Raw genomic sequence first — 26,155 nt, 5'->3', positions numbered from 1 at the left:
CCCCGCGCTCGGTCGCGCCTCCATCCCGCAGACCGGCACCGGCTCCGGCTCCAGCACCGGCACCGGCGGGGGGCGGGGGCCCTGCAGCCGCAGGGAACGGGCGCAGCGGGGAGAGCGGGCACCGCGGCGGCGGGGGAGCGACCCTCGGCCGGGGCCCAGCGCCGGGACCGCGCCTTCGGGGCCGCGCCGGCAGAGCTGAGGCGGCGGCCGGTGCTTGCCCAGCCCCGCGGTCCGCGCAGCACCTCGGCGGCGGGCCCGGGGCTCGGCGGGATGCGCCGGCGGTGACGGGGCAGCGGGGTGCCGGGCAGGGGTCTGCGCCGGCCGCCATGGGGCCCGCCTGAGCGGCGCGGCCGCGGCGCAGACAGCGAGGCCGGCCCGCCCGCGCCCCGGCGGCGGGGGCCAGGCCCGGGCCGCCACCGGTCCCGGCCTAGCGGCGCGGCGCCTCCCAGCCGGCGCGCCCCCTGCGGGCGAGCGGCGCGGCGGCGGCCGCCCCCGGGCCCGCGGGCCGGGCATGGGCGGCGCGGCAGCGGGCGGGCGCTGAGGCGGGCGGCGGCAGCATGGAGGCCATTTGGCTCTACCAGTTCCGCCTGATCGTCATCGGCGACTCCACCGTGGGCAAGTCCTGCCTCATCCGCCGCTTCACCGAGGGTCGCTTCGCCCAGATCTCCGACCCCACGGTGGGCGTGGATTTCTTCTCCAGGCTGGTGGAGATCGAGCCGGGCAAGAGGATCAAGCTGCAGATCTGGGACACGGCCGGCCAGGAGCGGTTCCGGTGAGACCGGCGGCGGGGGCGGGCGGGCCGGGCTCCCGGCGGGGCGGCCCTTCCCGCGGCGCGGGGCCGGGAGCTGCGGGGCTGGGGCCGGCGCCCTCCTCGTGTGCCGGGGGGGCCCGCACCGCCGGGTGAGACGCTTGGCGAGTGAGACAAAGAGAAGTCAAATGGCACCTTTTGTCCCCCCCTTTTTTTTCTTTCTTTTTTTTCCCCTGCAGCGATGCCCCCAAAACGCGCCGGGGAAGCGTATCGCTTTGTGTACCTGGGAGCTGTGCCCACCCCAAATGGCCGCGTGTAGGACGTGTAGGATGTATAGGATATGTAGGACGTATAGGATGTGTAGGGTGGAGGTGTAGAGGAGCGACCCCGCTGCCGCTGGGGAGGGGGACGGAGCCCGAGGGCAGCGCTGGGGTTTGGGGGGTGTTTACCAGCCCTGCGGGGCAGCCGTGAGCGAGGAGCTGTGCATCAGAGGCTGCAGCTCGGCGGGGAAAGCGCCTGCTCCCCGTTGGTGCAAAGAGGCAGGAACCAGGATGTTTCGTAGCTGAACACACGTTTAGGCTGGCTAAATGCGATGGAATACGTGGTTTGATTCTCTGCAGCGACAGCAGAGATCAGCTGTCTGTAGGAGAGAGAAAGGCCGCGACAAACCCTTGGTGGTGGCTGTGCGGGGATGACAGGTGCTTTCTGGAGCGTGGCACGCTGAGCGTTGCACACAAACGATTTGAGAGGTTAAGTGGTGGTAATGAAGACTCGAAGAAGAAAAATAAAGGCAGCATGTGGGACTGTGCCAAGAGTTTCCCACAGAACTGTATGGTAAAAACAGAAGTCGTGGTTGGAGCAGGCTCAGCCCCAGCTAAACAGGGTGCTGGTGTTGTCATGGGACGCGTGCTGCTCAGACAGTGCTCGTTTGGAAGGGGTGTGCGTGTACCCTCAGCTCCCTGCCTCCTGTTTGCTTGTATTTGTCATGCATCTTTAACCCTCGTCCGCTCTTTCATCCTGCTCCCTCTGGGAGCACTTTCCTTGCTCCACATCTCTGCGCAGCTTCACATCGCTTCTACTTTGGTGCTGTAATGACTCGCCTGAGGAATGTTTTGGTTTCATTCAATAGACGATACCTCCCTTGCCCCCACCCCTCTCACCACTTTCCTTCGCATCTGTGACGCTGGCGTCTGGCCCAGGATGTGCAGTAGTTGGTCCTTATCCACTGACAGGTTTTTTCTGCTACCTTGCTGCCTTTCGGGGCGAGGAGCTGGTGCTTTATTCTGCTGAGAGAGGAGGTGCGTTAGCTTGCAGTTGCATCAGCTTCCAGCTTTGGATCTCGGGCAGAGGTCTGTAGAAAACACACCTGGGTGCCGTCCCCTGCTTCTGCCTTTGCTGTGAAGAGCAAAAGCTGTTGGATGGCTTCAATTTCCTTTCTTTTACACATTAGGAAGTTTGGGGCCCTGGAGGCTGCTTACCCTTAGTGCTGGCGGTTGACCCGGCGCAGTGCTTGGGTTGTAAGTATGATGAGCAGGCGACCTTCAGCGCAAGGGCAGGCTGCACTGCTGCGATGGGCAGCAGTGTTCAAAGGCAGGAAGAGTTGTAAGGGGCAGGAACAGTGAGTGACATGAAAAAAATACATCACGCAACTTTGAAATGCCCTTGCCAAAGCGCAGACTTTGGTTCCCAGTGTGAAAAGCTAGAGGGAAGTGAGCAAACCCAGGTGCCTTTATGGTGCACTCTGAAATATGAAAAAAATCAGGCAAAAAGTCTGTTTTGTGTTTATCCCTTTCAAATCACCATTAGCCCTGTGACAAATTGTGCCCCATAAAGACAGCAACTCTTGGGCTCCTCCTGCAAGCTATTTTTCTTGGCAAAAGGCAAGATGTAGCTATTACTGGAATAAGCTGAAGTCTTTCAAACTTGTGGGCGTAGGCAAGAAGCACGATGGTGCAGGTGCTCCTCAGAACCCTTAAACTTTTTTGTCATAGCACAGGGAATTTCTTAGGAAGGAAATTTGTATGAATGAGCTTCACTTTTTCACAGATTTTTCTCTGATTTTGCTCTTCCAGTCTGCTTTGCATAGTTTAACAGCTGCCCCACAAGGAAGAAACCACTGTAGTTATTTTGAAGACACCTTGTTGGCATTGCCTGGGCTGCAGCTGTGCTACATTTCTGCTCTTCCTGACCCCCGTTGTGAGCTCTTTCACTCTCCATAAATTAGAAGCAATTTCCATGCAGTTAAGGCTTAAATTACAGTTAAGCATGTGCCGCTCTGTTTTGCCAGATCAGGCCCCAAAACATGCTGCCTGGGGCAGCGTTGGAGCTGCTTTGGAGCTGTAGAAGAGCAGGGTCCAATTCTTCCTGGATCCAGCAGGTTTTCCCCATCTCTGGTTGCTCAGATACTGTGATTTCCTTGTCTGAAACGTTGTGTAACGCTAACAAAAGCAAAAGCACGTGCAGCCCTCACTCCCTGGACCTGTGTACCACCACCTACAGATGAGCTGTTTCCTTCCAGCCGGCAGCTCTCCCTCGGCTGAGAGGGAAAGACTCGAACAAACAGGCGCGGACCTCACGTGCAAGAATCCCCACCATGGGTACAGAGCAGGGGAGAGGCAATACCTTTATGTTAAAACTTGGCCAAAACAGGTGCAAATCCCCGTCCTGCTCTGCGTGAGGGGGTACGAGCGTGGCAGGAGGAGGGTAGGAGTCTTGGAAGGGAATTGGGGAGTGACGTGCAGCGTGAAGGCAATATAGTTTGCTTCCCGTGGGTCGGTAAGGAAAACAGTCTGTGGAAAAGGCTTTAAGAAAAGGCGTTGAGGCCTTCACCTAGTTTTACCTCAAAGCAGCATTCAGCTTAGATCCTGTCGTGTCTTTCAGAAGTACCTGAGGCATTGTTGGTGTTGGCAGGAGGAGCCAGGGCTGATGGCACAGAACATAAGGGAGAAGCAGAAATGCCCGTGACAGTGTGGGGGTGAATTCAAAGCGGCAGTATCTGTTTGCAGCTGGCTAGATAGCAAAAGGCAGAACTAATTCCCTCAGTGCTAAATGTGCAGAGCTACTGTTGTCCCTCAGCCAGATAAATGGGGGAGAAGAAATTATCCAAACGCAGCCAACTATCTTTTTTCCCCCTCTTCTGGCTTTCTTCAGTTTTGGCTGTGGATTTTCACCTGTCACTGCACGTCTGTTGATAAAGCAATCCCTGAAAATTCCAGTTCATCCTTTCTTGGGGCAGTTTCACTACATACACACACTACAGGACCAAATAACCCCTAAAACCAGTCTTGCATGTCCAAAAAAGGGCTTGTCCCAAGGTAAAAATGCAGCAGTGCTTACATTTTCTCAGCAAGGAAAGTTCGGGCCCAAGTGTGAATTCCTCCAGGGACTGAAATCGATCCTTGCTTCTGGATTTAGAATGAATCCATGACTTTGCAGAAACACCACAGTTTTACAGCTTCTTAGTTTTTCCATGTGTAGTAGTCATTGAACAGTAGCTCTGCTCAGCCTCATGGTCTCAGCTTCGCTCCCTCGCCCTGGTTAGCTGATTTCATGTGCTGCTTCTGGCTGCGTTGAAGTCTGCCCTTGCTCGGAAGAGTTGTGGAAGATGCGCTCCATTTCTCAGCCCGCGGTTCGGGGGTCTTTTTGGTTACTCTTTAATGTTGTCAGTATTTGGCAGGAACAAGACCAACAGTAATGCAGATTCCCCTAGGAAGCTGTTGTATCATTTTGCTGTTACTCGGGAGGTCAGACTGGCTGCTCCTGTTACTGCCTTAGCTGTAACGGTGCGTGCCGTCATTTTGACTGGTGGTGTGGAGGGAGAAAGCGTAGGGGTCGGTGGATTGCCTGTGCCAAGGCCCTGGGTGTATGGAGGGGAGCTACAACCCCATGGTCTGCCCTCCAAATCTGTGGCCTCCTTCTTTTATCTATCTATCTGTCAGAGAGTGGGTGTTTGGTTTCACATGAATCCTTTCATTTGTAACAGTGCTTCTGAACCAATGGGTTAGACGAGGTATTCAGAGACAAGACTCTTTAGACTGACAGCAAAGGGCGTACAGAAATCCATGATAGAAGATAGTGGTGGTGGGAATTGTGAACAGAGCTGTAATAAATCAGTGGGGCAGTTACCCAAGGATGAAATCTTTAAGCCAAGATTATTAGTTGTCTTTTTGAATGACGAGCTCTACAGAGCACAAGCTAAAAGTGATAAGACATTGCCTGAACGGCCTTCTCTGCCCTGTATTCTGCAGGGTAGACAGGGTGGTGGTAATGCTGCTTTCTTAAACGAAGACGTATGTTCAGAAGGGCTACATTTAGCTTAAGAAAAAAAAATCAGAAGACACAAACAAACAAACAACCCCCCATGTGAAACTCGCTCTGCCCTTCTTCCCAAACAGCTGTAACTTATACTTTTGTTGTGGCTCATTCGTTTCCAGGTCCATCACCAGAGCCTACTACAGGAACTCGGTTGGTGGACTCCTCCTCTTTGACATTACAAACCGCAGGTCCTTCCAGAACGTCCACGAGTGGCTAGAGGAGACCAAGGTGCACGTCCAGCCATACCAGATCGTCTTTGTTTTGGTAGGTCACAAGTGTGACCTTGACACACAGCGGCAAGTCACCAGGCACGAGGCTGAGAAACTGGCTGCTGCATATGGTATGAAGTACATTGAGACCTCAGCTCGGGATGCCATTAACGTGGAGAAGGCCTTCACTGATCTGACTCGAGATATATACGAGCTTGTTAAAAGGGGGGAAATTTCAATCCAGGAGGGATGGGAAGGGGTAAAGAGCGGGTTTGTCCCAAACGTAGTGCACTCTTCAGAAGAAGTGGTGAAATCAGATAGGCGATGCTTGTGCTGAGCTCTTCTAGTGAGGCAAGTGGTGATGAACTCTACTAACCAAACGTACTTTACTAAGTGAACTCAGTGTGACAGAAGGGAGAGCAACACTCCCGTTGTGAACAGCCTCCCACGTTGTTTTGGACACCAGAACAGACCCCGGAAAGAAATGTTCTGTTCCAAATAACCTTTCAGAACTGGGGGCTACAAACCTAAAGGAGAGTGAGTGAGGGTGCATGTAGATGTTGTAAGGAGACAGGAAGCAGAAATGAGGGGCTGCACGAGACAGGAGAGAGTATACGGAGAGCTGAATGGGCTGGCACATGCCAGGGTACTGTACATGTCCTCTTTTAAGTAAATCCATAGCTCCATGCTGGGTATTGAAGCCACAGTATGGATACTTTAGAAGTATGACAAATGGGCAGACAGAGGGAAAGAAAGAGGACAGCTTTGTGTCAGCTGTTTATTACCAGGAAGGTGTAAAGGCAGCACAGAGACCGTTTCCTCATAAGGCCAACTCCACAGGAAAAGTTTACTGACATGGTATGCACACTTCTGAATTTTCTTTCTTATGTTCTTGAACCTAGTTCAATAGCAAAGAATATTCTGTGGGATTTAAAGAGGAAAACAGTAGTTATTTGATTGGTAATTAAAATTTAAATTATTCCCTCCCCCAATAGTGCTTTTCTTGCCGTGCTGCACTGGGATTCTAAGTGGCAACGCTGGCTCCAGTAGCAATTATTGAATGCATTTTTATGCATTTACTGCCTAGGTGAGTACCTTGAAAGTACCCTGAGTTCAGGGCTTTCCAATAGAATTAAGTGATCAAGAGCATAGAGAGCCGTGTCCTCATACCTTAAGGCAGCCAGGTGGGACACACCAACGTTCCTGTCTTGCTAACAGCACTGTGCTGACCTTTTGGGTGTCTTACCAGCCAGGGCAAAAGGCGGAATGGAAAGGAGGGGGGGGAAAAACAAAACCCCAACAAAATAAAAAACTTGAAAAGCTTAACTCAGGTGCATCAGACATCCTAAAAGGTGAGATTTGCTTTTAAAGAAGTTAAATAGCATGGAAAGCAATGGCTTCCATAAGTATTTTCTGCTGTTAAAGTGTCATTTTCCTTCTTGGCGTCTGTAGAAGAAGAGAACTGGCACTGGGAAGGAGGAGCACACAACAGAAGTGTCTGAGCAGGTGGAAAGGAAAGCCACAAGACAAGCTCAAGAGTAAAATTTGATTTCCTCCATGTTTTAATTTGACAAAAGAGGATCCAGCTCAGGTTGGTCATCATGGGATGGTAGCCATGTTACAAAAGCTATATGTAGGTGGCTGTTTTTCTGGGAATGCCATTCACCACTTAGAAGCGTTGCTTCCGCTAAGTTTTAACTTAAGCTTTTGAAGTGCAGCAGGGTAACTGTGCTCCTGTAGCAAACTAGGGAAGTTCAGCCTATTAAAAGCAAACAAATGAAACTAATAGTGACTTTTTCTTTTTACTCAAGTTTGCAAGCTTTATACACCAAAATACTAATGGGCAGGAGGGAGGAATTAGGTAAAAACCACAGGAAGCATCTAGTGTTTGATTTTAGGCCTCTAAGTAGAGAAGAATAAAATACTTGTTATAGCTTTTTAAGCTACCCCATCTATAAAAGTGTGGCTCTTCTTGACTGCTGTTGAGGTCAGACTTTCTCCCTTCGAACCTGTTCTCACAGTTTGCAGCGCATGGGCAGCTCTGTATGAAGAAAAAAAACCCCTGTGGTTTCCATATTAAAGCTGTAAAAAAAAAAAACCAACCAACAAACCCAACCCAACAACCAAAACCCCGAAAATGAATAACATTTTGATTTTCAGTGTTCTAGGAACACTTTTGGTTCCTGGGCTCTGCAGGGGCGCAGCAGCGTTGTGCCTGCTAGGAGGGCACTGGTAGCAAATTAGAGGAAGGGAGGGGTGGCAACGATCTAGCACTTTCCAGTCAGCTTGTCACTGCTAACCCCTGATCGCTCTTGAATAGGCTATAAACGTATCAAAAACCTTGTGCTAAAGCCCTGTGAATTCCAGGCAGATTCAGTTGTGGTCGAGTTGAGCGCCCTGAAGATTAAAAAAGCATAGGAAAAAAAATATCCCTTTACAAACATCTCTTTCTAGGTAAGCAAAGCTGGAGAAGATTGATGCAGAGAGCACCACAGGAGCTTGGCTGCCGTGGGCTCTCATGGGCTGGCGCCAGTGGAGAGCGCAAGGTTTGCTCGGACCAGGTCTGTTAGTCGTATTGTCACAAAGGCACGGACAAAGACGTACGAGAGGGTCAGTTTTTTCATTCTCTGAACGGGAAGTCCGCCAAGCAACCGCCTCGGTCTTTCAGGGTCCAGCTGTTCACGAGGTGTGTCTTGGGTCACCTAGCTGAGGGTAGCAGAGGTGGAGTGCTACGTTAACGGCAGTTAGAAGTTGGATCAAACTGCATTTTAGCAGTAGTAAAATTCTTAATTCCCTGTGCAGGAACCTGGCCAGCAGGGGAAAGACAACCAATATTTTATTTAATGGGTTTTGGACATTCCCCTTTACTGCTCCCAGAGAGAAATTCCAGAAAGCCTAAGTAAGTAAGTAAGTGCATTCAGGCCTTCATTATAAATCTTCAATTTAAAAATACAAGTGTTGTAATTCTAAAGAGGAACAGTACAGAAGAAAATGTACTCAGTCTTAACTACTTAGAGGTAATAAATGGCTATATAAAATGATAAAGAAATCATTATATACATCTTTTTCTAATTCCTTGCATTTTCTAGACAGCTTACTAAAATATAGAAAATGTAGATTCATCTGTACAAAATTTGGAATGTTTTTTCTAAGATGAAGAACTTATAGGATATGCTAAGACTTCTTTTCTAACAACTGGTTTTAATGCTTTGACTTCTAGTGCAAGAGGGATTTAGGGAAATCCGAAGGTGATACTTTCACAGGATAAAGTCAGGAGCTCTTTTACTCTAGGACAAAAAGAAAAAAAAAAAAAGAAAAAGCTAACTTTCTGTGGTCTCTACCACATATTAAAAACAATCTGCATGTTAGATTGAAATTGCTCAAACCTCCAGAATAAAAGCATACTATACACTTTCCTCGCTTTCTGTTATGCACTGTAACGAAATGTGAAAATAATGCTGTATTTAGCTGTCTGTATGTGACTGAAAATATGCTTGTATTTAGCAAAATGGTTACTATGTGATAATGTGAAATTTAAAACTTGTAAAGAAACTGTGGGTGTTTTTTTTTTTTCTTTCCCCCTCCCCATTCTTTACCAGTAAGCTGTCCACTACCTGTCCCACTTGTGTATCGCAGCCGTAACTGAAAGCCTAACACGGGCTGGCTGAACCACAAGCAGGCACTCCGCGACAGCACCCGCTACACGTTTTTCTCTGAAGGCCCACGGCTTAGATCTTCAGAACCAGGCAACTACCGTGCTGAGAAAAAACAGTGCAACTATAGAAACACTGGCCCTTCTAAAGCAAACCAAAAGCACCCAAAACAAACCTGCTGCTCCCCGCGGTAGTAGCCAAAAACGGCCCCAGCCCCTCCAGGAGGCCTTTCTCAGCAGCAGGCAGGACGGGTGTCCCAGCAGCTAAACCAGCTTCTCCAAACTGACCTTCTGTTCTTACTCAACGTAACAAAGACTTAACAGCAAAGGACAGAGCGATGCTGGGCAAGGATCAGTCTTAGGGAAACTTGAGTTCTTGTCTGAGAGTGTTGTTTTGGTCTTTGTATTTACTTTGTATCAAACAAACAAACAAAAAACACCCAAAACGAGTTACAATGGCCACAGCCATCTCCCATCCCCCCCAGGCCAGGTACCTTTTCAACCTACTGAGCAATTCCAGCTCTGATGCTGTCACCCCGCCCCCGATACCCAGCGTTAGGTCATCGGCAGCCGCACACAGCACTTATTTGGCTCGTGCAGAAATGCTTAACTCGTCATTTCATTGTGCGCAACAAAGGCAGGCAATTGCTGCCTTAGGACCAGCCGGAGGCGGGGGAGCACGCCTTGGCCTGTTGGGATCTCATTAATCCAAATTGAAGAGAAAATTGCAAATCAGGACGCGTTTGCAGGTGCCTTTCCTGACATTGCTGATGCTCTTAAAAAGAAAGGGAGAGAAGCAGCCCCCCCTGCAGCCGAGGGTAGCAGCGGGCAGGTACCTGCCAGTCAAATAATACGTTAGATCTAAACGCGTCTCTGCTACAGCCGAAGTACAAACAGCATCGCCCTGCAGGAAAGGCACGGATGGGCCAAGCCCAGGTACTTACGGGTGGTAAGGACTTACCTGTTTTGTGCCCGTCCCTGCAGCTCTTACTCTTTCACAGCCCCAGTGCTGTCACATCAGTTGCTTGTGTTCAGGAATTCAGGCGTGCTGACTCACGCTCCCCAGCCTCCAGCAGCTACACTTCTCACATCTGCTGCTTCAACTGAATTTTTTCATCCCCCTGCCCTCAGTTAAGGCAGGGAAACATTATAAAAGATCACACATCAGATTCGTGGCTTTCTCACACAAAGAAAGATGCACAAAAACAGGTGTTTGCCACAACTGTTTAGTTTTACTATTTTAATATCATGAAATAAAAGTACAAAAAATTTACAGGTATATTGTTTCTTACATGAAGATCGAACAGTTAACATTTGCATTTATTTTGCAGCGAAACCTGTATTCTCAGTCACAGAATGTGAATATTAGCCACTGACATCACCACTGAGCATTTCATTTTAGAAAGAAACTGCAGAGGTAAAAGGCAACAATCTTGCAAGGCTTCATAAGAACAAAAAAAAATATTCCACCTGTTAACACCAGAAGTCATGCTTCAGTAAACCATCCTTATCTAATACAGGTTTCACCACCTGGGAGGCTGAGAGCGTTAAGACATTTGAAGTGGACACCTTGTCTAAGGGATCGTAAATAGGGGGCTTCCTGCTCACAGGCTATCACAGCATTTTGGTGTCGTCGTTCAACGCGTTTGCAAAAATAAGCAGTGTGTGCACGTTTGAAGAAAAACGGGGTGAGATCACCTGCAGTCTTGACATAGCTTGTGCTGTTTACTCCGTTTACCACTCTTCTCTGAAGACAAGTCACCAACTGTTGTATGTAAAGTGCTGAGAGTTCGGTAACAGGCAGTTAACTAACCAATAATTACTAAAAACAAGTTTATCCAAAGTGGATATCCAGGAATGCTTGCAGATTGATGCTGCCAATTAACAGACTGAAACAAAATCCAAGACCTCGCTGTATTTTTTCTGTTTCCTAGAACATCACAGCTGCATGTCTTCCCAGCCCAAGCTGACTGTAACTTCATCAGCTGTACACAGAGATGAAAAAGTAAACCCCTGCGTTACCTTAACCCGCTAAAATGCCAGACTCCATTTCATACGTGCCCCTCCACTTTTCAGACAAGCTTTCAGGTAGAAATTTATTTATGACAGACCGGTCTGATCAAAATACTACGTCCTTTGCTGGACTGTGTGGTGCCTTTTCAAAGAATTCATTTCATGAAGCATGCATGAAACCAAATTTTGAGTTTACAAATAAATAAAATGGTGCTCACCATTAGTTTTTATATATTTTACCATTTACTGAAATGCTTAAAGTAACTCAGTCCCTTAAGAATGAACTTGGGGGTGTTTAAATAAAAAATATTTGGAAATTGAAACCACATTTGAAATTGGCAAAACTATGCTTTGTTTTTGGAAGGGTCTTGCTTGTTTCTTCTCTTTACATCCCAGTTATAAACTCTAGCCATATCTGAGGGTGTGGAATTAAGGAACTAGCCCGTGCATTCAGGAAAGAAAAGAAAAAGAAAGAAACAAAGAAATGAAAAAAGGGGAAAAGCAGGTTATACAGTGGGCCACACTTCACTTACTTGTAACAGTCAATATAGAAGCCATGTAATGAAAGAGATGACTTGGTGCAAAGCCTTAACACGCAGGAATACTAGTAACTGTTAATAACTGCAGCATTTATATCATTTATCCAGAAAGATATTACAGAGAAACACACTTTTAGTTTTACTTACAGCTACTCTTTTCTGATTTCAGTCAACCCATCTCAGCTGTATTTGCCTATTTCAGGCATCCATAACCTCCTGCAGCACTAAGACAGCTTAAGCATCAATTTGAAAAAACAAGTCGTTGTGCCTTCGTTTACTAAATCTAATGCCACAGTTGATGGCTACCCTCATCATTAAAATAGTTTTTAAGTAGAAACTATAAAAAAAAAAACCCACACCCCTGGAGGTGGTTCATGATAGTATAAAGAAAGAAATAAAAAGTTAAGCAGTGCCTAAGCTAGCACCAAGCTTGCTGCAGCAGGGCTTGTGGTGCTTGGAGAACGTTGCACTGGCATCTGATTAGCAACAGCCCGAAGAACAATACTGATACGCTCTAGAGAGGAAGGGAGAGTCGCTTTGCTTTGAAATGGCCTCCTGGCCATCAGTCCACAGCCCCGATCCACGCTCCCAACTCGCTCCCAGCCTAGGTTTGCAACCTCCGCAGTAGGTGGACCCAACCACAACCACCAGCTTTGTACATCTTGCACACCAACCCCCAGCTCAGCGCTGCAAACACAGTATCCCGTTTCACTGCTGGAAAAGGTTAAGTTCCTGGAGCGCTACAGAATTTTAAGGGCAGCCAGTCTAAGATAAAAACATGTCAGGAAACTGGTAATTACCTGTATGTTAGCTTTCACATACACCTCTTCCCCCACAAATAAAAAAAAAGGATACTGACTTCTGTAGTGGTGAACTGATCTCTAAGAAAATCCAGGTCTTCCTCTAGAAGATCAAGGTTTCTTGTGGCTGTTGACAAATTCTTCTCTAACAGAGCCTGAGCTTCATCAATATCATATTCAAGCATCACATTGGCCTGAAAAAAAAAAGATTGATAAAAGCTTTTACTCTTGCATTGTAAGGAATAAGCCATAGCAGGCTTATTTCAGGCTGTGTTTTATAACTTATCACATTAACAAAAGGCTGTCCTGACAGGCCAAGACAACAAGATTCAGGACGAGCAATGCCAGAACCCACTCGAGGCCTCCACCACTTCAGTAACTGAGTAATAAATCCCTCTGGTGACTTAAAAAATAAGTTCTCTTCCTATAGCTAAGCAAGAAGGGATTTCTCTCCCTGTGGATTGCATTCAGCCTTTCAGGTATCAGTATCTCATCTTCACCGTATTTGAAAAGCGAGAGACTTCACGTTTCTTAGCAGCACCTTCAAGTGTCGCACAGCTCTAGAAACAATTCAAGATTAACCTTAGGATCTCTGTGTGGAACACTGACAGCCTAATGGCATTGTCATTAACAAGAAGTATCACAGGTATTTAAAGATACAACATGTAGAGAAGTCCTACCCTATACCGTGGTGGTTTTTAATCTACAAATCTTTATTTCAGTAAGAAGCTACCACATGAAGAGATAAGAGAGCACTATCAAGTACAGACGCACCAGTGAAGCTTTGTCCCATTCAAGAACTGTGCATCGAGCAGAGCCACATACTACTAACTAGACATGATCCCAGGGAATGCTACACAGAGCTGCAAGAGTGAGATAAGCCATTCTTCTTTTAAAATAACTGGAAGACTTAGTTTCCCCAGTAACAGTAATACGTGTAGCCCAACATGCAGACTGAAAGCAGCAGGGAGGATAAAGGCAGAAGGCCCAGAACACCTAAATATAATAAATTGTTTGTGGCATTTCATTATAGCTTTTCTGTAAGAACCATCAATAGGATAAACTTTCTCTGATGTTCTGTTACAAAATAAACCTGGGATGCTCCATGAAAGTCAATGTTTGTAAATTCTGAAGATGTCTCCTAAAAGCAACAGGTATCAGACAAATCTTCTCTTTTTATGATAGAAAAGAAGGGGGAGAGGTTGGGAGTAACTGCCCAATCAGTCCGGATGCTGCATGTGTCAACAATGTTTCTGTCCTAACCAAGTGGTTTTGTTTGGCAGCCAACACAGGGATTTGGGAACATCCAGGATTTAAAAGTCTCAAAATAAACATTAGCAAGTTATCTCCACACATAAGGAAGCCTCTGAATACAAAATATCCCAACCTGATATCGCTTAAGTACTTAGAAATCTGTGTTTCGAGCTCTGATCCCACCAGTCTTTAGCACAAATTCCACTCTAAATGCTGGCAGGTACCTGTCAGTAACAGAAATCCCATCTTCACCTAAAAACATGCATGAAAAAGGAAAGCAAGATGCTAAATACAAGTAATGTAGAGAAGATGGGAAGCTACTTGCCAAACAAAGTTATTTTGCTGGGCACATTCCCATCCCAGGCAATGCTGGATGGTAATTTGAACCACAAAGTGACAGAAGTGATAAGGAAAACGTTCACGAATATGGTTTTTGGAAAGAACAATCCAGCAAAATTACAATTCTCTGAAGTCTTACTGTTCAGGCACCAAGTAAAATTGAACACGAAACCTTCACTAACGCGTTGAAATTGTCTTGTTAGGTTTGCCCTGCTGACAGGACACAGCACTATGCACACATGAACAGAATTATGCCCATAGCCACTAGAAGTACTATGAGACAGTGACAAACGCTGTCTTTTACAAACCTTTTGTAAGTTATTTAAACAGTTTCAGAGAAAGTTCCATTTTACTTACCCCCAACCACAAACAAACTTTATCTGTAGGAGGAACTGAAGCTTTGCAGTAGAGATTATCTGCCAATAAAAATCTGGTTTCCATTGGATTTGTGGAATCCTTAAGACAAATGATAAAACTTAAAATTGCTATTTTCACTGGAAACTTATGTCAAAGACATAAAAATTACAGTAAAGAGCACACTTTTCTGCTTTTTTACCATTGATACAGTATTAACTTTGGTGGAACTCTACATCATTTTACTTCAACATTAAAGTTACAGCTCCAAGAATAAGGCATTTAAAAAAGATATATTTAAAAACAATATAGAAATCTCTATAAAGAATAGAGATGAAGTCAAAGCTTAGCTGCAATCTGTACACTATTAAAAGTGAAGTTTGCATTACAAACATTAACTTTTTTTGAACTAGCTTTCAAAAAGTACTACATACCTTTAAAAACAATTCTGTTATTTATAAAGGCATATTAAGTGTGCTCTCCAAAACATTTCTTGCAATGTGTTCTGTTAGGGTGGAAAGGTAGTTAGCTTTTCTCATACTCATTAGATATTCAAAATAGTTTACCTTTTTCTTCTGCATGTGTTTTAAAATTTCTAATGTCTGTTTAATTTCAGGAATCTGACTTTTTAGCCTGTGAATTAATAACAGTCATAATTTATTATTTTACAGAGACACAAAGTTTCCTAAACAAGTGATCAGTTCTATTATACAATCCAACCTCCATTTTAAAACTTGAAACTCCTAACAGCTTTCCAGGCTTACAAATGCAGATTTGAAAGATACGGCATGTAAAGGCATCTCAGCTACAGCTTCACCTGCCTCTTACTATACTGAGGCTCGCTGGTTTTCGGAAGCAGAGCAATACGTACAGCTTTCAAACTGGAACAAACATGTATTAACAGTAAGATACCTGTTTGCTAAAATAGTGTATTTTTGCATATTTCTGATCTCCCTGGAGGAGAGGGAAATCTCAGCAGAAATACAGATAAAAACCACTGTAGGTAAAACAAAACAAGTGTGTTTCTTCTGAGGTCTACAAACTATTCTAACAAACAGTTTAGAGCCAGAAGACTTGGCGCTGTTAAAACGAAAGCTCTCTCCAGAGTTCAGGGCATCCCCCTCCTCGACAGCCCTTGCAGCAGCCTAGCAGAGGCGCTGGGATCCCCACGGCCTTCCAGGCCGCCCTCCTCCGCACCCGGCAGGCTCCGGCAGCAGCGACTGCCAAAGCAGGCCTCCAGGTGGAAATTATGAGGGATATTTGTCCATGAAAGAAGTTTAATCTAAATAAAATATTACTTGAAGCTTTGATTTTAGCTTTTAAAAATTTGCTTCTTGCCTAGCTTCAGATCAAGACTAAAGCTACTGAAGGGAGATGAGGTTACTAAACCAAAAGTTACAGGCTTGATACAGTAGTCGTTTGACAAAAACATTCTTATTTACACTAGGCTGACAAAATTTAAGAGACTATAGCAGTACTTTTTGGCCTTAAAGGCTAAGGACCAAATCAGCAATACTTAAATTCTTTTGCATGTAATTCTCAGGAAGAGGAAAGAAGAAAAGCTGGGCTTTCCTGAAAGTCCTGCAAATATTAGCTCTTCTAACATCAACTTTTTACTTCTTGGGATATTTAAAAAAAACTAGACTTATTTTTAAAAAAGTAGAACTGTGCTAAACATTTCCCAATTCTGCAAAAATTATGACTTACCTCCTTTTCTTTTGAGCAAGATTAAGTTCCAAAAATTTATACTTCTGATACTGCTCATCCAACTTCTTAAGAACTACATCTGCTGTCTCATTTCCAGGCTGTTTCATAAAAGAATCTACATCTTCCTTTAAGGGGAGAAAGAAACCCTCAATGTTAGAAGAGTTTTACAGAAACGCTAGATACAGTCATGCCATCATCCTACTGCAGCTAAGTCTAGAGGGGGTTTTATATGTAAACAAACTTCTTTTTTTCACTTTGTGAAGTACAAAATCATTTTGTTTCCTTTCTTAGTTAGTCACCTTTTCACTTCCCCCTCCCCCCTTTTATGGTAGGGGACTACAGAATAGGTGCGAGGATTATTTCATAACCACATTTGCTAGTACCTTGTTAGCGGTGCTTTCAGTCCTGGCCGATGTCAAATGACACCTAACGGGGATGGATATCCTCAGACCACAGCTAAACTTTGGTTTCCTATCTGTAAAGCAGCGATAACGCTTCTCTGTGGCTAATCAGATTACGAACTATTTAGGATAAGACTGATGAAGGAACAGAATCACGGCCTGATCAAGCGTGTTGTGGCAGAGAAAGAGGCAAAGGGGGGAAAACTGTGGTATCTGCTCAGGCAGGCTTTATGGCAGTAAACAGCTTGTCTTCAAAAGCTCCTTCTATAGTCAGCAGGAAGCCACGGAAACCTCTAGAGAACAATTCCAGCCAGTCCTACCATCGACTGGAAAAGTAGCCAGAGAAGACAGGCCTGAGCAGGCCAGGACGCCGACCGCTGCAAGTGCCTCTCCAGACTCCCAGGAAGCCGTTCATCTGCCTGCGGGCAACGTTCTCGGCCTCGTGAAAGGCACGTTGGGCCAGAGATCTACCACACCTTTCTGACCTTGACAACATTTACCTATGTATAATTCAAGATGACCACACGTCCACTGCGGTAATTCTGTCCTTATTTGTCTATATAGCTCTGTAAAATCTGACGGAAGCCTACCACAGGCCTCTTCAGCTTCTCCTTTTCAACTAGGTGCTTCCATTCCAGTAGTTTCACATCAGAAAAAGTCTATGAAACATTGCTGGTTCCCCTCATTATGACTCCTAAGCTCTCTTGGCTAAAGAAACTTACTGTGAAATTACTGAACCTGGTAAGAAGTCACCCACCGTCCCTATCATTAAGGAAATCTGCAGTAGAAATATGAACTCCACAACAGACTTCAGCAGGCAGCATGATCTAGGTGGTACAACAGAACTCAAAAGACGCATTTCAGACCAACTGCCCGAGGAACGCCTTAAGCTACCTCACCGACAACAGAACGAGAAGCATTCTTGCCTCCTGATGAAGCCTGTAGAGAAGCTTTAACAAAAAAACCCAAGGATTAGATTCAGGCAAGTGCTGTAGAGGTGAGGCCTGAGGATGTCCTGAAATGAAACTCGCTCTTGAGGAAGCTATTCTGCTCATGTAAATCACCCAAGACAGAAAGAAAAAGCAGGTGGGCAACAACTCACCCTGCACACTGCCCGGCACCCCACCTCTGCCTCAGCTAATGTCTGTACAGATAGACAAGACAGAACCCAAGTCCTCCTGAAACGAAGATGCTGAGAAGTGAACCCAGGCCCCCTGTATACTGGTGATCTCCTCCCACTACATAATGCCCCAGTCCAAGGCGGGCTCAAATTTACCACCCAGGTTTTCCAACTGCAACTTCCAAGTCTTGCTGGTTGGGCTTTTGGCCCATCTTACGCAGCTGCAAGGCTGAGACACGGTCAGTTCTTTGAGCCTGAACAGAACAGCTTTGTAGCAGAGCTGGTGTCAATGCTATTAGGATCCCTGCTTTGTGGTGTGTCACGCAGCATCTCAACTGCAGAATTACCTTACAGGTTCTGCAAGGACCTGCCAAAACTCATCTCTATCTTCTTAGGAAGAAAATGCACTGGCAAAACACCATTGTTGTATACCGTAAAGGTAACACAGTCTTTGCAAAGCCACATGAACACTCTGTAAAAGCCCTGAAATAGAGCAGGATAGCACATTCCCATAGGGGCTTATGTTTATCTTTTGAGTGATGACCCAAATAAAGAGCTGCAGGCACTCGCTCTGCTTCTGCAGAGAGCTATCATCACCTATGGGCATATACAGAGAACATAACAAAAGAGACACGTTTTCAGATTTGCATCCCTTGTCCTCCCACTCACACGCATGCTAAGGAAGGCAGAATAAGGAAGGCATTTTATTTGGAAACATCTGGACAACAGCTCAAAAGAAAACAGTTGAAAGTTCTATTTGGAGTGTTTTTTAAACTCCAGTGAAACCTTGAGTTAGTGCTTAATGTCACTTGAAATATGGAAAGGCACAAGAATCCACAGATCAATGCCTTAAGAAAAGGTATCCACCATAAACTGTTTGAAGAGCCTTTACTGAATCAAGACACTTAAAGAAAACATCTCTGAAGACAAGATACACAGCAAGACTGCCCATGTAGCACGTGGTGGGGGGAACGTCAAGCAAGTGATCAGGAAGTCTTTATCATCAGGATAGTATACGGTGTTTTTGAAACAGAAACCTATTTTCTGAAGAAAAAACCTGTAATAAAAACCAGCCTCAAGACACTAATATTTTCACTTTGTGGAGCAGAATACCATTAAAAACTTCTTAGCATATGTTTATTTTGAATAAAAAAGTCTATCTTAACATCTACATCCAAATACTCTAAGATCATCATCGAGGATCTCTTCTGCAGACACATCTGTGTTTGATTAGAGCACCTCTCAAAACTGAGAATTGGGAAACTTCGCTGGGTTTTAGATCCAGACATAAGGTTACGAGGAACCGAACAGAACTAAGCACAGAACTAAGCCACAACCCCCAGAACTCTCCCAGGTCGCATGGTACAGCACGCGAGATACTTCAGAGACAAGTATCAGAAGGGAACAACGTGGAACCAAACAAGAACGGCATCGACAGCTACCGGCATGAAAATGAGGGATGTGCCAGACACCCTCAAAGTGTTTATCTTCCGTTCCCTGCCAGGGTGGCTACCTCCACTGTAGAGTCAGCACAGACCACACGTTCTCCTCTGTCACGATGATTGAGGTCTCGCAGGGCAGCTGAAGCCATGGCCCCTTCCTTTCGTTTGCATCTACGTTAGTCTCCCATAAGGGGGGGAAGGAAGTTAGCCGCAGGCAGCAATGGTTCTACATCCCGGTAAGATTTGCCAGACCCCGGTAATTGTTAAAGAACCTTAAAGAAAAAGTGGGATCTGGATGCACTGAAAGCAAGCGTACTGTACCCGTTTGTTCAGGACCTATACCCTAGCAAGACACATAGGTAACACAAGCACTACACCTAGAAGTACCAAAATCAATTTATTTCTACAGGAGCAGCCATACCTGACCAGTCCAAAGAGCTCTGATAAAGTCCAAGAAAATCTCAGTAATAAAGCAGAGTAAACAAAGCATTCAGGGCAGATATCCGACGTTTCAAGATGACACCAAGACAGCCAGGTATAGTCAGTCTGATCAATACTTATTGATCAAATGAAATAAAGTAGCAATCGAGACAGCACACCAAGAGCTAGCTTGTAGCAGAAAGTGAACAACAGATAATTTTGACATTACGTCACTGTGTAAGTCGATGAATTCTTCTTTTCAACCAGAATTATTAAATGCTTGGTAAATCACTTTTTAAAGTTGGAAAAACAAGTTCGGCCCGTTTTCCGAAAGACAGACATTTGTTGGTTTTCGAGAAGTCAGGAAGCCTCGCTGGACACCGCGGTCGCTGCTGAAGAGTGATTCTGCTCAACAGCCAAGAACTAGCTTACGAGAGGAGGATGCAGGGAAAGCTGCTAGCAGCACGGTACGGCACCGTCTGAGATGAAACAGAAACGTGGTGCCCCGTGCAGGAGGAATCACCGTAAGGAACCACGGCTTGGTACGTACGACAGGAGGGTTCGTTCATAACACACGCTTCATTGGCATGTGAGCTGGCCAGTGAGATAACGTGATAATGCTTAAAACGGGGATTTGAGTTTGCTGTAAAGTGTATTAGTAGTTAATAACGCCAAGAGAGAATCCAAATAAAGCCACTCACCCCGTGCACATCCTCAGGACTGAGGCACCCCCCGCCCCCCGGGCCACAGGACCCTGCCCGGTTTGGAGGGAAGAGAAGCGCTCCGGTACGCGGCTGTCCCAGGCCGAGACCGTAGGACGGCCGCGGGCAGGGCAGGGCAGGCCGGGCCCGCGGGACAAACCCGCGGCGCTGAGCGCGGGTGGCCCGGGGAGCGGCGGGGAGGGGAGGGAGGGCGCCGCAGCTCCCCCGCCTTGGCGGGGCCGGGCCGGCAGCTCCCGCTCAGCCCCACAGCCCAGCGGGGCGGGCCGTGAGGGGCAGCCCCGCCGCCTTCCCCGCCGCCCGCGCTCCCTCAGGCACCGCCCGCCCGCGGCCCCGCCGCAGGTGCCGCCTCACAGGGGACGGGCCCGGCCGCCGGAATGCAGCCCCCCCTTCCCCGCCCCAGCCCCCCGCCGCGGCGCGGAGCGGCCCGGCCAGCGGAGCCGCCGCTCACCACGAAGACCGCCTCGGGGATGCCAAGGGGGCCGCGCTTCTCGCCCGCCGCCGCCTCGCCGCACCCCGTCTCGCTGCTGGTGGCCGCCGCCATCTTGGGGAACCGACGGTGCGTGCGCGGCCTTCGCCGGGACGCCGGAGCCGTACGTCATCACGTCAGCGCCGAGCGCGACGCCATCCATTGGCTGTCAGGCTTTGAGTGGCGCGGTGACGGAGGCGAACGGGGTAGGTGGTGCGGCGGCCGTCCCAAAGCGTCGCCCATTGGTGGGCTGGGGCAGGGGGCGGGCGGAGGCGGGCTGGGGCCGCGGCTGCGCCCGCCGGGCCCGAGGAGGGGCCGGGCCGGGCCGCGCCGCGCCGCCGGACGGGCGGCGGGGGAGGGCGCTGGCGCCTGACCGAGATCCGCCCTGCTGCGGGGGGCGGCTGGAGCTCAGAGCGCCCCGGCCCGCGCCGGCAGCCCCAGCGGGGAGCCGGGAAGGGGGGTTGCTCGTTCCAACCGCTGCGGCCGCCTCCGGAGAAGGGACGGTGTGAACATCGCTGACAGGACGTATGGCTGGCAGTGACACAGCAGGACTTAGCTTGAATAGTCAAGCTCCTCACTGAAAATTAATCGCTACAGCGAAACAAAAAAGCAGCTATTAAAAATATCGGCTGAAATGGTGACTGGTTGGGGAATTAATCGAACCAAAACCAAAACACCTTCCCAGAAACCAAGAACGCGCGCCTGCCCACCGTCATCCGAAGGCTCGCGAGCAGCTACAAGCAATGAACACTCCACAATTAAACGTTTTCGTGCTGCTGATCTCTGATCTCGAGACTTACATGGCAAGAGGCAGGTCTATGAAAACCGCCCCTGCACTCCCCACACTGCAGCGACTCCAGGGGCACGAAGTTACGAGCGCGGTGTGGGTGAAGGCCTGTCTCCCCTCCTCCCCCGCGGGTGCAGGAGAGCACCTGGAGTCACCCCACCCAAACAGCTCTGTGCCTTCCCCTCACTCAACTCCAATTACCCTGCACAGGAAAAACCAACCACTGCTTCCCAAAGGAAAACCGGACCAAAGGAAAACTTGTCAACCGATCAAGTTAAGCCACACCGATAATTTGAATAAGGCAGAACACCACATTAAATGTAAATGCAGAAGAGTAACAAACTAATCAACATCCTAATTCAGCTGTTGCTGTTTAGCATTACAGAAAGCCTCAAGCCTGAGAACACATTAAAGAATGATAACATACACACACACACCTCGCATGTGCCAAAGTTTATTTTTTTCCAAAACTTGTTTCATCAAATAATTGGATATGAGCAGTTTTTAAAAAACAACCAGTTTGTGAAGTTCCACAATTAAAATATCAACACAGCCAGTCTTGTGCTTAGGCTTCTTTTTAAAAAATTATTAATTTATAGAACACAAACCCTCAAAATTTTTTTCCAGTTTGTGGCTAGTATATTTTCCACACATTCTGTATTCTTATAAAATGAAGGAACTCATGTAAAGGAACAGCTGTACAAGAATACATCTGAAAAAAAGCCTGAACAACCTAAATTATAGTAGCTCCTTTTAAATAAATATCCAATAAAAGGCACAAACCTGTTATGGGGAAAAACATAACATACAAAACAAGACCTATTAAATAAATAATGTAAAGTGTGGGTTGGGGTGAGGGAAATCTGTTCCAGCACCTATTTTGTCATTTCTCCAAGATGAAATTCCAGCCAAACATTTGGTAAAGGATTAAACTTAATCACAAGGATACACGTTTGAGATAGACTAAAAGATTTGATGTTACAATTCCTGTTGTAACTGTACCAGTTACTACAATCTCTTTAAATAAGCGATCATGAGAATCTGCATAAAGTAGTGATGCAGTGATGTATATATCAATGACAAGTCAAATACATCTTCAGAGTAATAGCAACAGGTTTTTATATTCCTAGCTATCAGTAATGTATAAATGATTACATGTACAGTCTCCATTGCTCAAAAATATAATCTTTTAAATGGAAATAAATGACTGATACACAGTGCCTTTAGATGTTGTCCTTACAATACAAACTACCCAAAACAAAGTTTTCCTTTTTATGTACAAATTAAGCACCGATCCACAGTGCATACTATTCTAATTGTAACCCCACCCGCCCTGCCACACATCAAAAAACCCAGATGGGGATACACCCTGTATTCGATCTTGTAGTCAGAAGTTTTTTTTGTTGTTAGTTTTTTTTGTGTGGTTTGTTTTTTTTTTTTTCCCCAAACAAAAGTCCATTTGTTATTTTTACCTACAAGTATTCCACCACTATGTACACAGAACTGAGATTTCTCTAGTACATGTGTCCAAAATTAAAAAAAAAATCAGTAACTTCTTGGAGGCAAAAATCAAATGATACCTAGAGAACCTTAGAAAACCCCAGTTATTTAAAAAGAGGTACACTTTCAAGTCCAACAGGCCTAACACAATCAACCTTTCCAAATTCCCCCAGAAGTTATCTTGCGGTATATCCCACGAAAGACAGCTTCCCTGTAGCAGCATCAAGTCCCAACAGTTAGGCTTGAACGACCCACTGAAGTACAATAATGCAAAGCGCACAGCATACTTAAAGTCTTCCTCCTTGTTCAGACAAACATGGAGTGACATCTTAGTTAACGGCTTTCTGAAGTATTCAGAACAGGACTCTGATCAAACAAGTTGGAAGGAAACAAAAGGGAAAGTCACACTTATATACACCTCTCTGCAGTGTTTTACTCATGATAATTACTATTCGCAACTCCTGCAAGCTACTACAGTTACCCTCAAGAACAACCTTTGTCTTTTAAAGTGTTTTTTTGGGGAACAAGTTCTGAGCCATAAAAGCCTTCACCGCATCTTAAGTCCTTGTTTTTTACTTCTAATGTATCAACTATGTTATTTAAAACACAGTACTCTGCCATTTCACACGTTCCAATACGTGCACAAGGAAAAGGCTGGCAAAAAGCAGTCCTGTGCACTTTTGTGCAGAGGGAAGTGTGTAAAGCAATCTTTTCTTCGTAAGGATAAGTCTGAAAGCTGTGTTTTCATGTATCAAACATTCTGAACGCGACTAAAAAGAAGGTAGCTTATAAAAGCTTTTAGGATGTACTTTGTGGCTGTTTCTCCTTTTTTAATACTAAATAAATTGGTATCAGACAGCTTTGCTACAAGAAAGCCTGCCAAAGAACCATTAAAAAATCCAGAGCAAGTAAGTAGTGCGAACTATGCCTAGTACTAAATCCACTTCTCAGCAAAGTACATTGCAGATATTGAGAATGCTCTGCAATAAAGTTATAACAAATATATACTGTTTGCCAGGCATTTATTTGCATATTTTATTAAAATAACTGATAATTACTTATACAACTCAGTATGAGAAAGAGACCTAACAGCTTACAGTGCTAGAAACTGCCTGCTTGTAGCGCTCTCAGCTCTGTCATTAACGCCCAGACATTTATTACTACATGTACCGGTCTGATTTGAACTCAAGACTTTTCAATGCTGAATAAATCAATGGAATTCACTATTTCTTAAATAACAGTCCCCTCAACACAATGACCCATTCTAAATGGCATTTCTTCCCTTGTCATGTGGAGGGTAACTATAGGCACTGAAGAACTCATTGGCTTAAAATTGTACAATTGTTCAACCCAATAAAGGTGGATTAAAGCTTGAAGCCCTTTGTAATTCAAACTTGAACGTTAAGTTGCTATATACCGGTCCAAATTCTTTTAAAATCAATACACATTCAGGAACTCCGAGTTTTAAATTTCTGCAAGGTTACATTTCCCAGGAAGTTAGTGGTTACAGATTCTAAGGTGGGGGTAGGTTTTTGTTTTGGGTTTTTTTTTAGTTGTTTCACTTGGCAAAAATATTTCCATAGAGTTAAGAAATCCTACTTTTGCACTCTTCGGACAGAATTAAGCATTTAGAAAAAGAGAAGGCTTGTTCCTACTATGAGGAAAGTGCTGTATTTTAGAAGTTCTCTACAGGACAGTTTGACAAGATTCTCAGGCCTATTTGCATTTATAGTGAGAGTCAGAGACATTTCTACAATTATAGACTCCCCGAAAGATAAAAGACATGCTACTCTGGAGGTCTATTTATCGTAACAATAGAAAACTATTCATTTTTTGAAAACCCAGCTTTAATATTAATCATTAGTAGAAGTCATTTTACAGGAGAGCTTTTCATTGTATTCTGCCACAAAACTTCTGGAAGAAAGGTTGCTCCCAATTCCATTTACTTGTTATTAACTAGTTTTTTTTTTTAATGCTATCACTTTTTATCAGACATTGAAGGCATTTTCACAGCCAATTTGTTTTGGAGGAAGATCGTTAAATACAAAAGACTTGCCAGAAGTCTGTACACATCTGACCCATCATGAATAGCATACTTCATAAATTAGTTGATTTAAAAGACTTTCCTCTCAAAAAAGAGTCCGGATTTCTTAACATAGCATTTTTACCTTGAAATTACTACAGAAGAAAAAGATTACTGCAGCATTAAAGAAAAGATTATCTAAAAATTTGCACATATTTACACATTTAAAAATAATTACTTTTATATGGTTTACAACTAGGTTCTTATTTCAGAAAAGCAGCACAAGCTATTCTCTACAGCTGGATAGTTTCAATATAGTTGGCAGTTTGCAAGTGTCAGCACTATTGCAAGGTTTGCTTCTTTTGACTTAATGGACTTCTAAAAAAAATTGGATCTCTTGCCTCTTTTACGGTTAGCAACAAGATTTTCAAATTGCTCCCATTTGCTGCCTACATTCATTGGCTCCCAAAGCCACTCTTCCTTGAGCTACGAAAAATGCTACCTGCAGAGAAGATACTCGATGGAAGTGCAGCTACTGTCACCTGTTGGAGGCTGCACATGCTGTTCTGTAACGCACTTGTTTCCCCCACTCCATCACAGACTTTCAGCCCATTTCAGAGCCTGGCTCTTTCAACTAGCCATGTAACACTGACATACTAATGGAGCCATTTATTATTTTTAAAATATATATATATATATATGTAATATGTATATATCTTGTTGATTCACAGCATTTCAAACTCACATTATAAAGTTTGCAAATTACTATAAGCTATTCTAATGTGAAAAAGCTGTCTGATTTCACACAATATTGGCCTTATGATAATGCAAGCATTGCTGTATCAGAGTATTTATTAGAGCACATAAAAATTTTATTGCTCAACTTCATTTGTGTTGTGTCTTGGTTACAACAGCCACAGAATTTATGGAGAAAATAAATAGCTTTGACATCCTCAGTTAACTTCCTAAGGTACTCCACTGATGAATAAGGTTGTAGAGCAATCATGTAACCCCTCTTCTCAGCTTTGAAGGTGATAATCCAGCTTGCACCTTCTGAGGCAGCCTCAATAAAATACAGTTTTCTGCTGAGCAGGTTTAAAAAAAAAACAAAACAAACCAGTGAACAAACATGACTTCACACTGCAGTGACTGTTATAAACAAGAATCTCTAAAGCATTGCAATTCAAAATAATATTGTATTATACAGGGAAGAAACAGTTGCCCTGTTCAGGAATACATCATGGAAAGATTGAAATTCAGTCTTTTCTCTTTTTTACCAGTATTTGGTTGTTCTCACATCTTGCTGCTTTGGTGGCTCTACATAAACTGTATCTGCGAAGTAGAG

At 45.3% G+C, this 26,155-nt stretch overlaps 3 protein-coding genes across 18 annotated transcripts in view; 1 reads left to right on the top strand and 2 right to left on the bottom strand.

Moving 5' to 3' along the window:
* The first annotated feature begins 501 nt into the window (after nucleotides 1-501).
* RAB39B (RAB39B, member RAS oncogene family) lies at nucleotides 502-8,955 on the top strand. Of its 9 annotated transcripts, XR_012675604.1 has the most exons (5): nucleotides 502-772; nucleotides 5,182-5,402; nucleotides 6,267-6,358; nucleotides 6,724-6,862; nucleotides 7,726-8,823. XR_012675604.1 is itself a non-coding variant. In XM_075162411.1 (4 exons), exons 1-3 carry the CDS (start codon nucleotides 558-560, stop codon nucleotides 6,329-6,331), a joined length of 501 nt encoding a protein of 166 aa, XP_075018512.1. In that variant the 5' UTR covers nucleotides 514-557; the 3' UTR covers nucleotides 6,332-6,358; nucleotides 6,724-8,823. The 9 variants fall into 9 exon arrangements, 6 of the variants coding, with proteins under 6 accessions (XP_075018512.1, XP_075018509.1, XP_075018513.1 ...); XR_012675605.1 differs by lacking the exon at nucleotides 6,267-6,358 and having other exon boundaries at nucleotides 514-772; XM_075162411.1 differs by having other exon boundaries at nucleotides 514-772; nucleotides 6,724-8,823.
* Nucleotides 7,284-26,139, bottom strand: VBP1 (VHL binding protein 1). 5 transcript variants are annotated; one of them, XM_075162417.1, is made up of 6 exons: nucleotides 26,088-26,139; nucleotides 15,930-16,054; nucleotides 14,789-14,855; nucleotides 14,226-14,324; nucleotides 12,331-12,469; nucleotides 7,284-11,351 (listed from the first exon to the last, which is right to left on the bottom strand). In XM_075162417.1, exons 2-6 carry the CDS (start codon nucleotides 16,034-16,036, stop codon nucleotides 11,281-11,283), a joined length of 483 nt encoding a protein of 160 aa, XP_075018518.1. In that variant the 5' UTR covers nucleotides 16,037-16,054; nucleotides 26,088-26,139; the 3' UTR covers nucleotides 7,284-11,280. The 5 variants fall into 5 exon arrangements, with proteins under 5 accessions (XP_075018518.1, XP_075018515.1, XP_075018514.1 ...); XM_075162414.1 differs by lacking the exon at nucleotides 26,088-26,139 and adding an exon at nucleotides 20,483-20,627; XM_075162413.1 differs by lacking the exon at nucleotides 26,088-26,139 and adding an exon at nucleotides 20,547-20,619.
* The window catches only part of LOC142087787 (phosphatidylinositol-binding clathrin assembly protein-like), a 33,105-nt gene continuing 28,675 nt past the window's right edge, over nucleotides 21,726-26,155 (bottom strand). For 2 of the 4 annotated variants that reach the window (XM_075162400.1, XM_075162404.1), the window contains one exon: nucleotides 21,726-26,142. In XM_075162400.1, coding sequence (XP_075018501.1) covers nucleotides 26,128-26,142 — 15 coding nt within the window. In that variant the 3' untranslated portion in view covers nucleotides 21,726-26,127. The remainder of the gene's footprint in view (nucleotides 26,143-26,155) is intronic. The other 2 variants (XM_075162401.1, XM_075162403.1) reach the window with 2 other exon arrangements.

Source organism: Calonectris borealis, chromosome 13, assembly GCF_964195595.1.
Source record: "Calonectris borealis chromosome 13, bCalBor7.hap1.2, whole genome shotgun sequence".
NCBI lineage: Eukaryota > Metazoa > Chordata > Aves > Procellariiformes > Procellariidae > Calonectris > Calonectris borealis.
This window is presented reverse-complemented; position numbering and strand designations above follow the sequence as displayed.

Excerpts from the sequence above, each read along its gene's own strand:
- RAB39B (XM_075162406.1), top strand. The coding sequence starts at position 558 with ATGGAGGCCATTTGGCTCTACCAGTTCCGCCTGATCGTCATCGGCGAC. Across the intron at positions 773-5,181 it reads GCCGGCCAGGAGCGGTTCCG|GTCCATCACCAGAGCCTACT; the intron begins GTGAGACCGGCG and ends ATTCGTTTCCAG.
- VBP1 (XM_075162414.1), bottom strand. The coding sequence starts at position 20,575 with ATGGCGGCGGCCACCAGCAGCGAGACGGGGTGCGGCGAGGCGGCGGCG. Across the intron at positions 16,055-20,482 it reads TCCCCGAGGCGGTCTTCGTG|GAAGATGTAGATTCTTTTAT; the intron begins GTGAGCGGCGGC and ends CTCCCCTTAAAG. Across the intron at positions 12,470-14,225 it reads AAGTTTGTTTGTGGTTGGGG|GCCAATGTGATGCTTGAATA; the intron begins GTAAGTAAAATG and ends TTTTTTTTTCAG.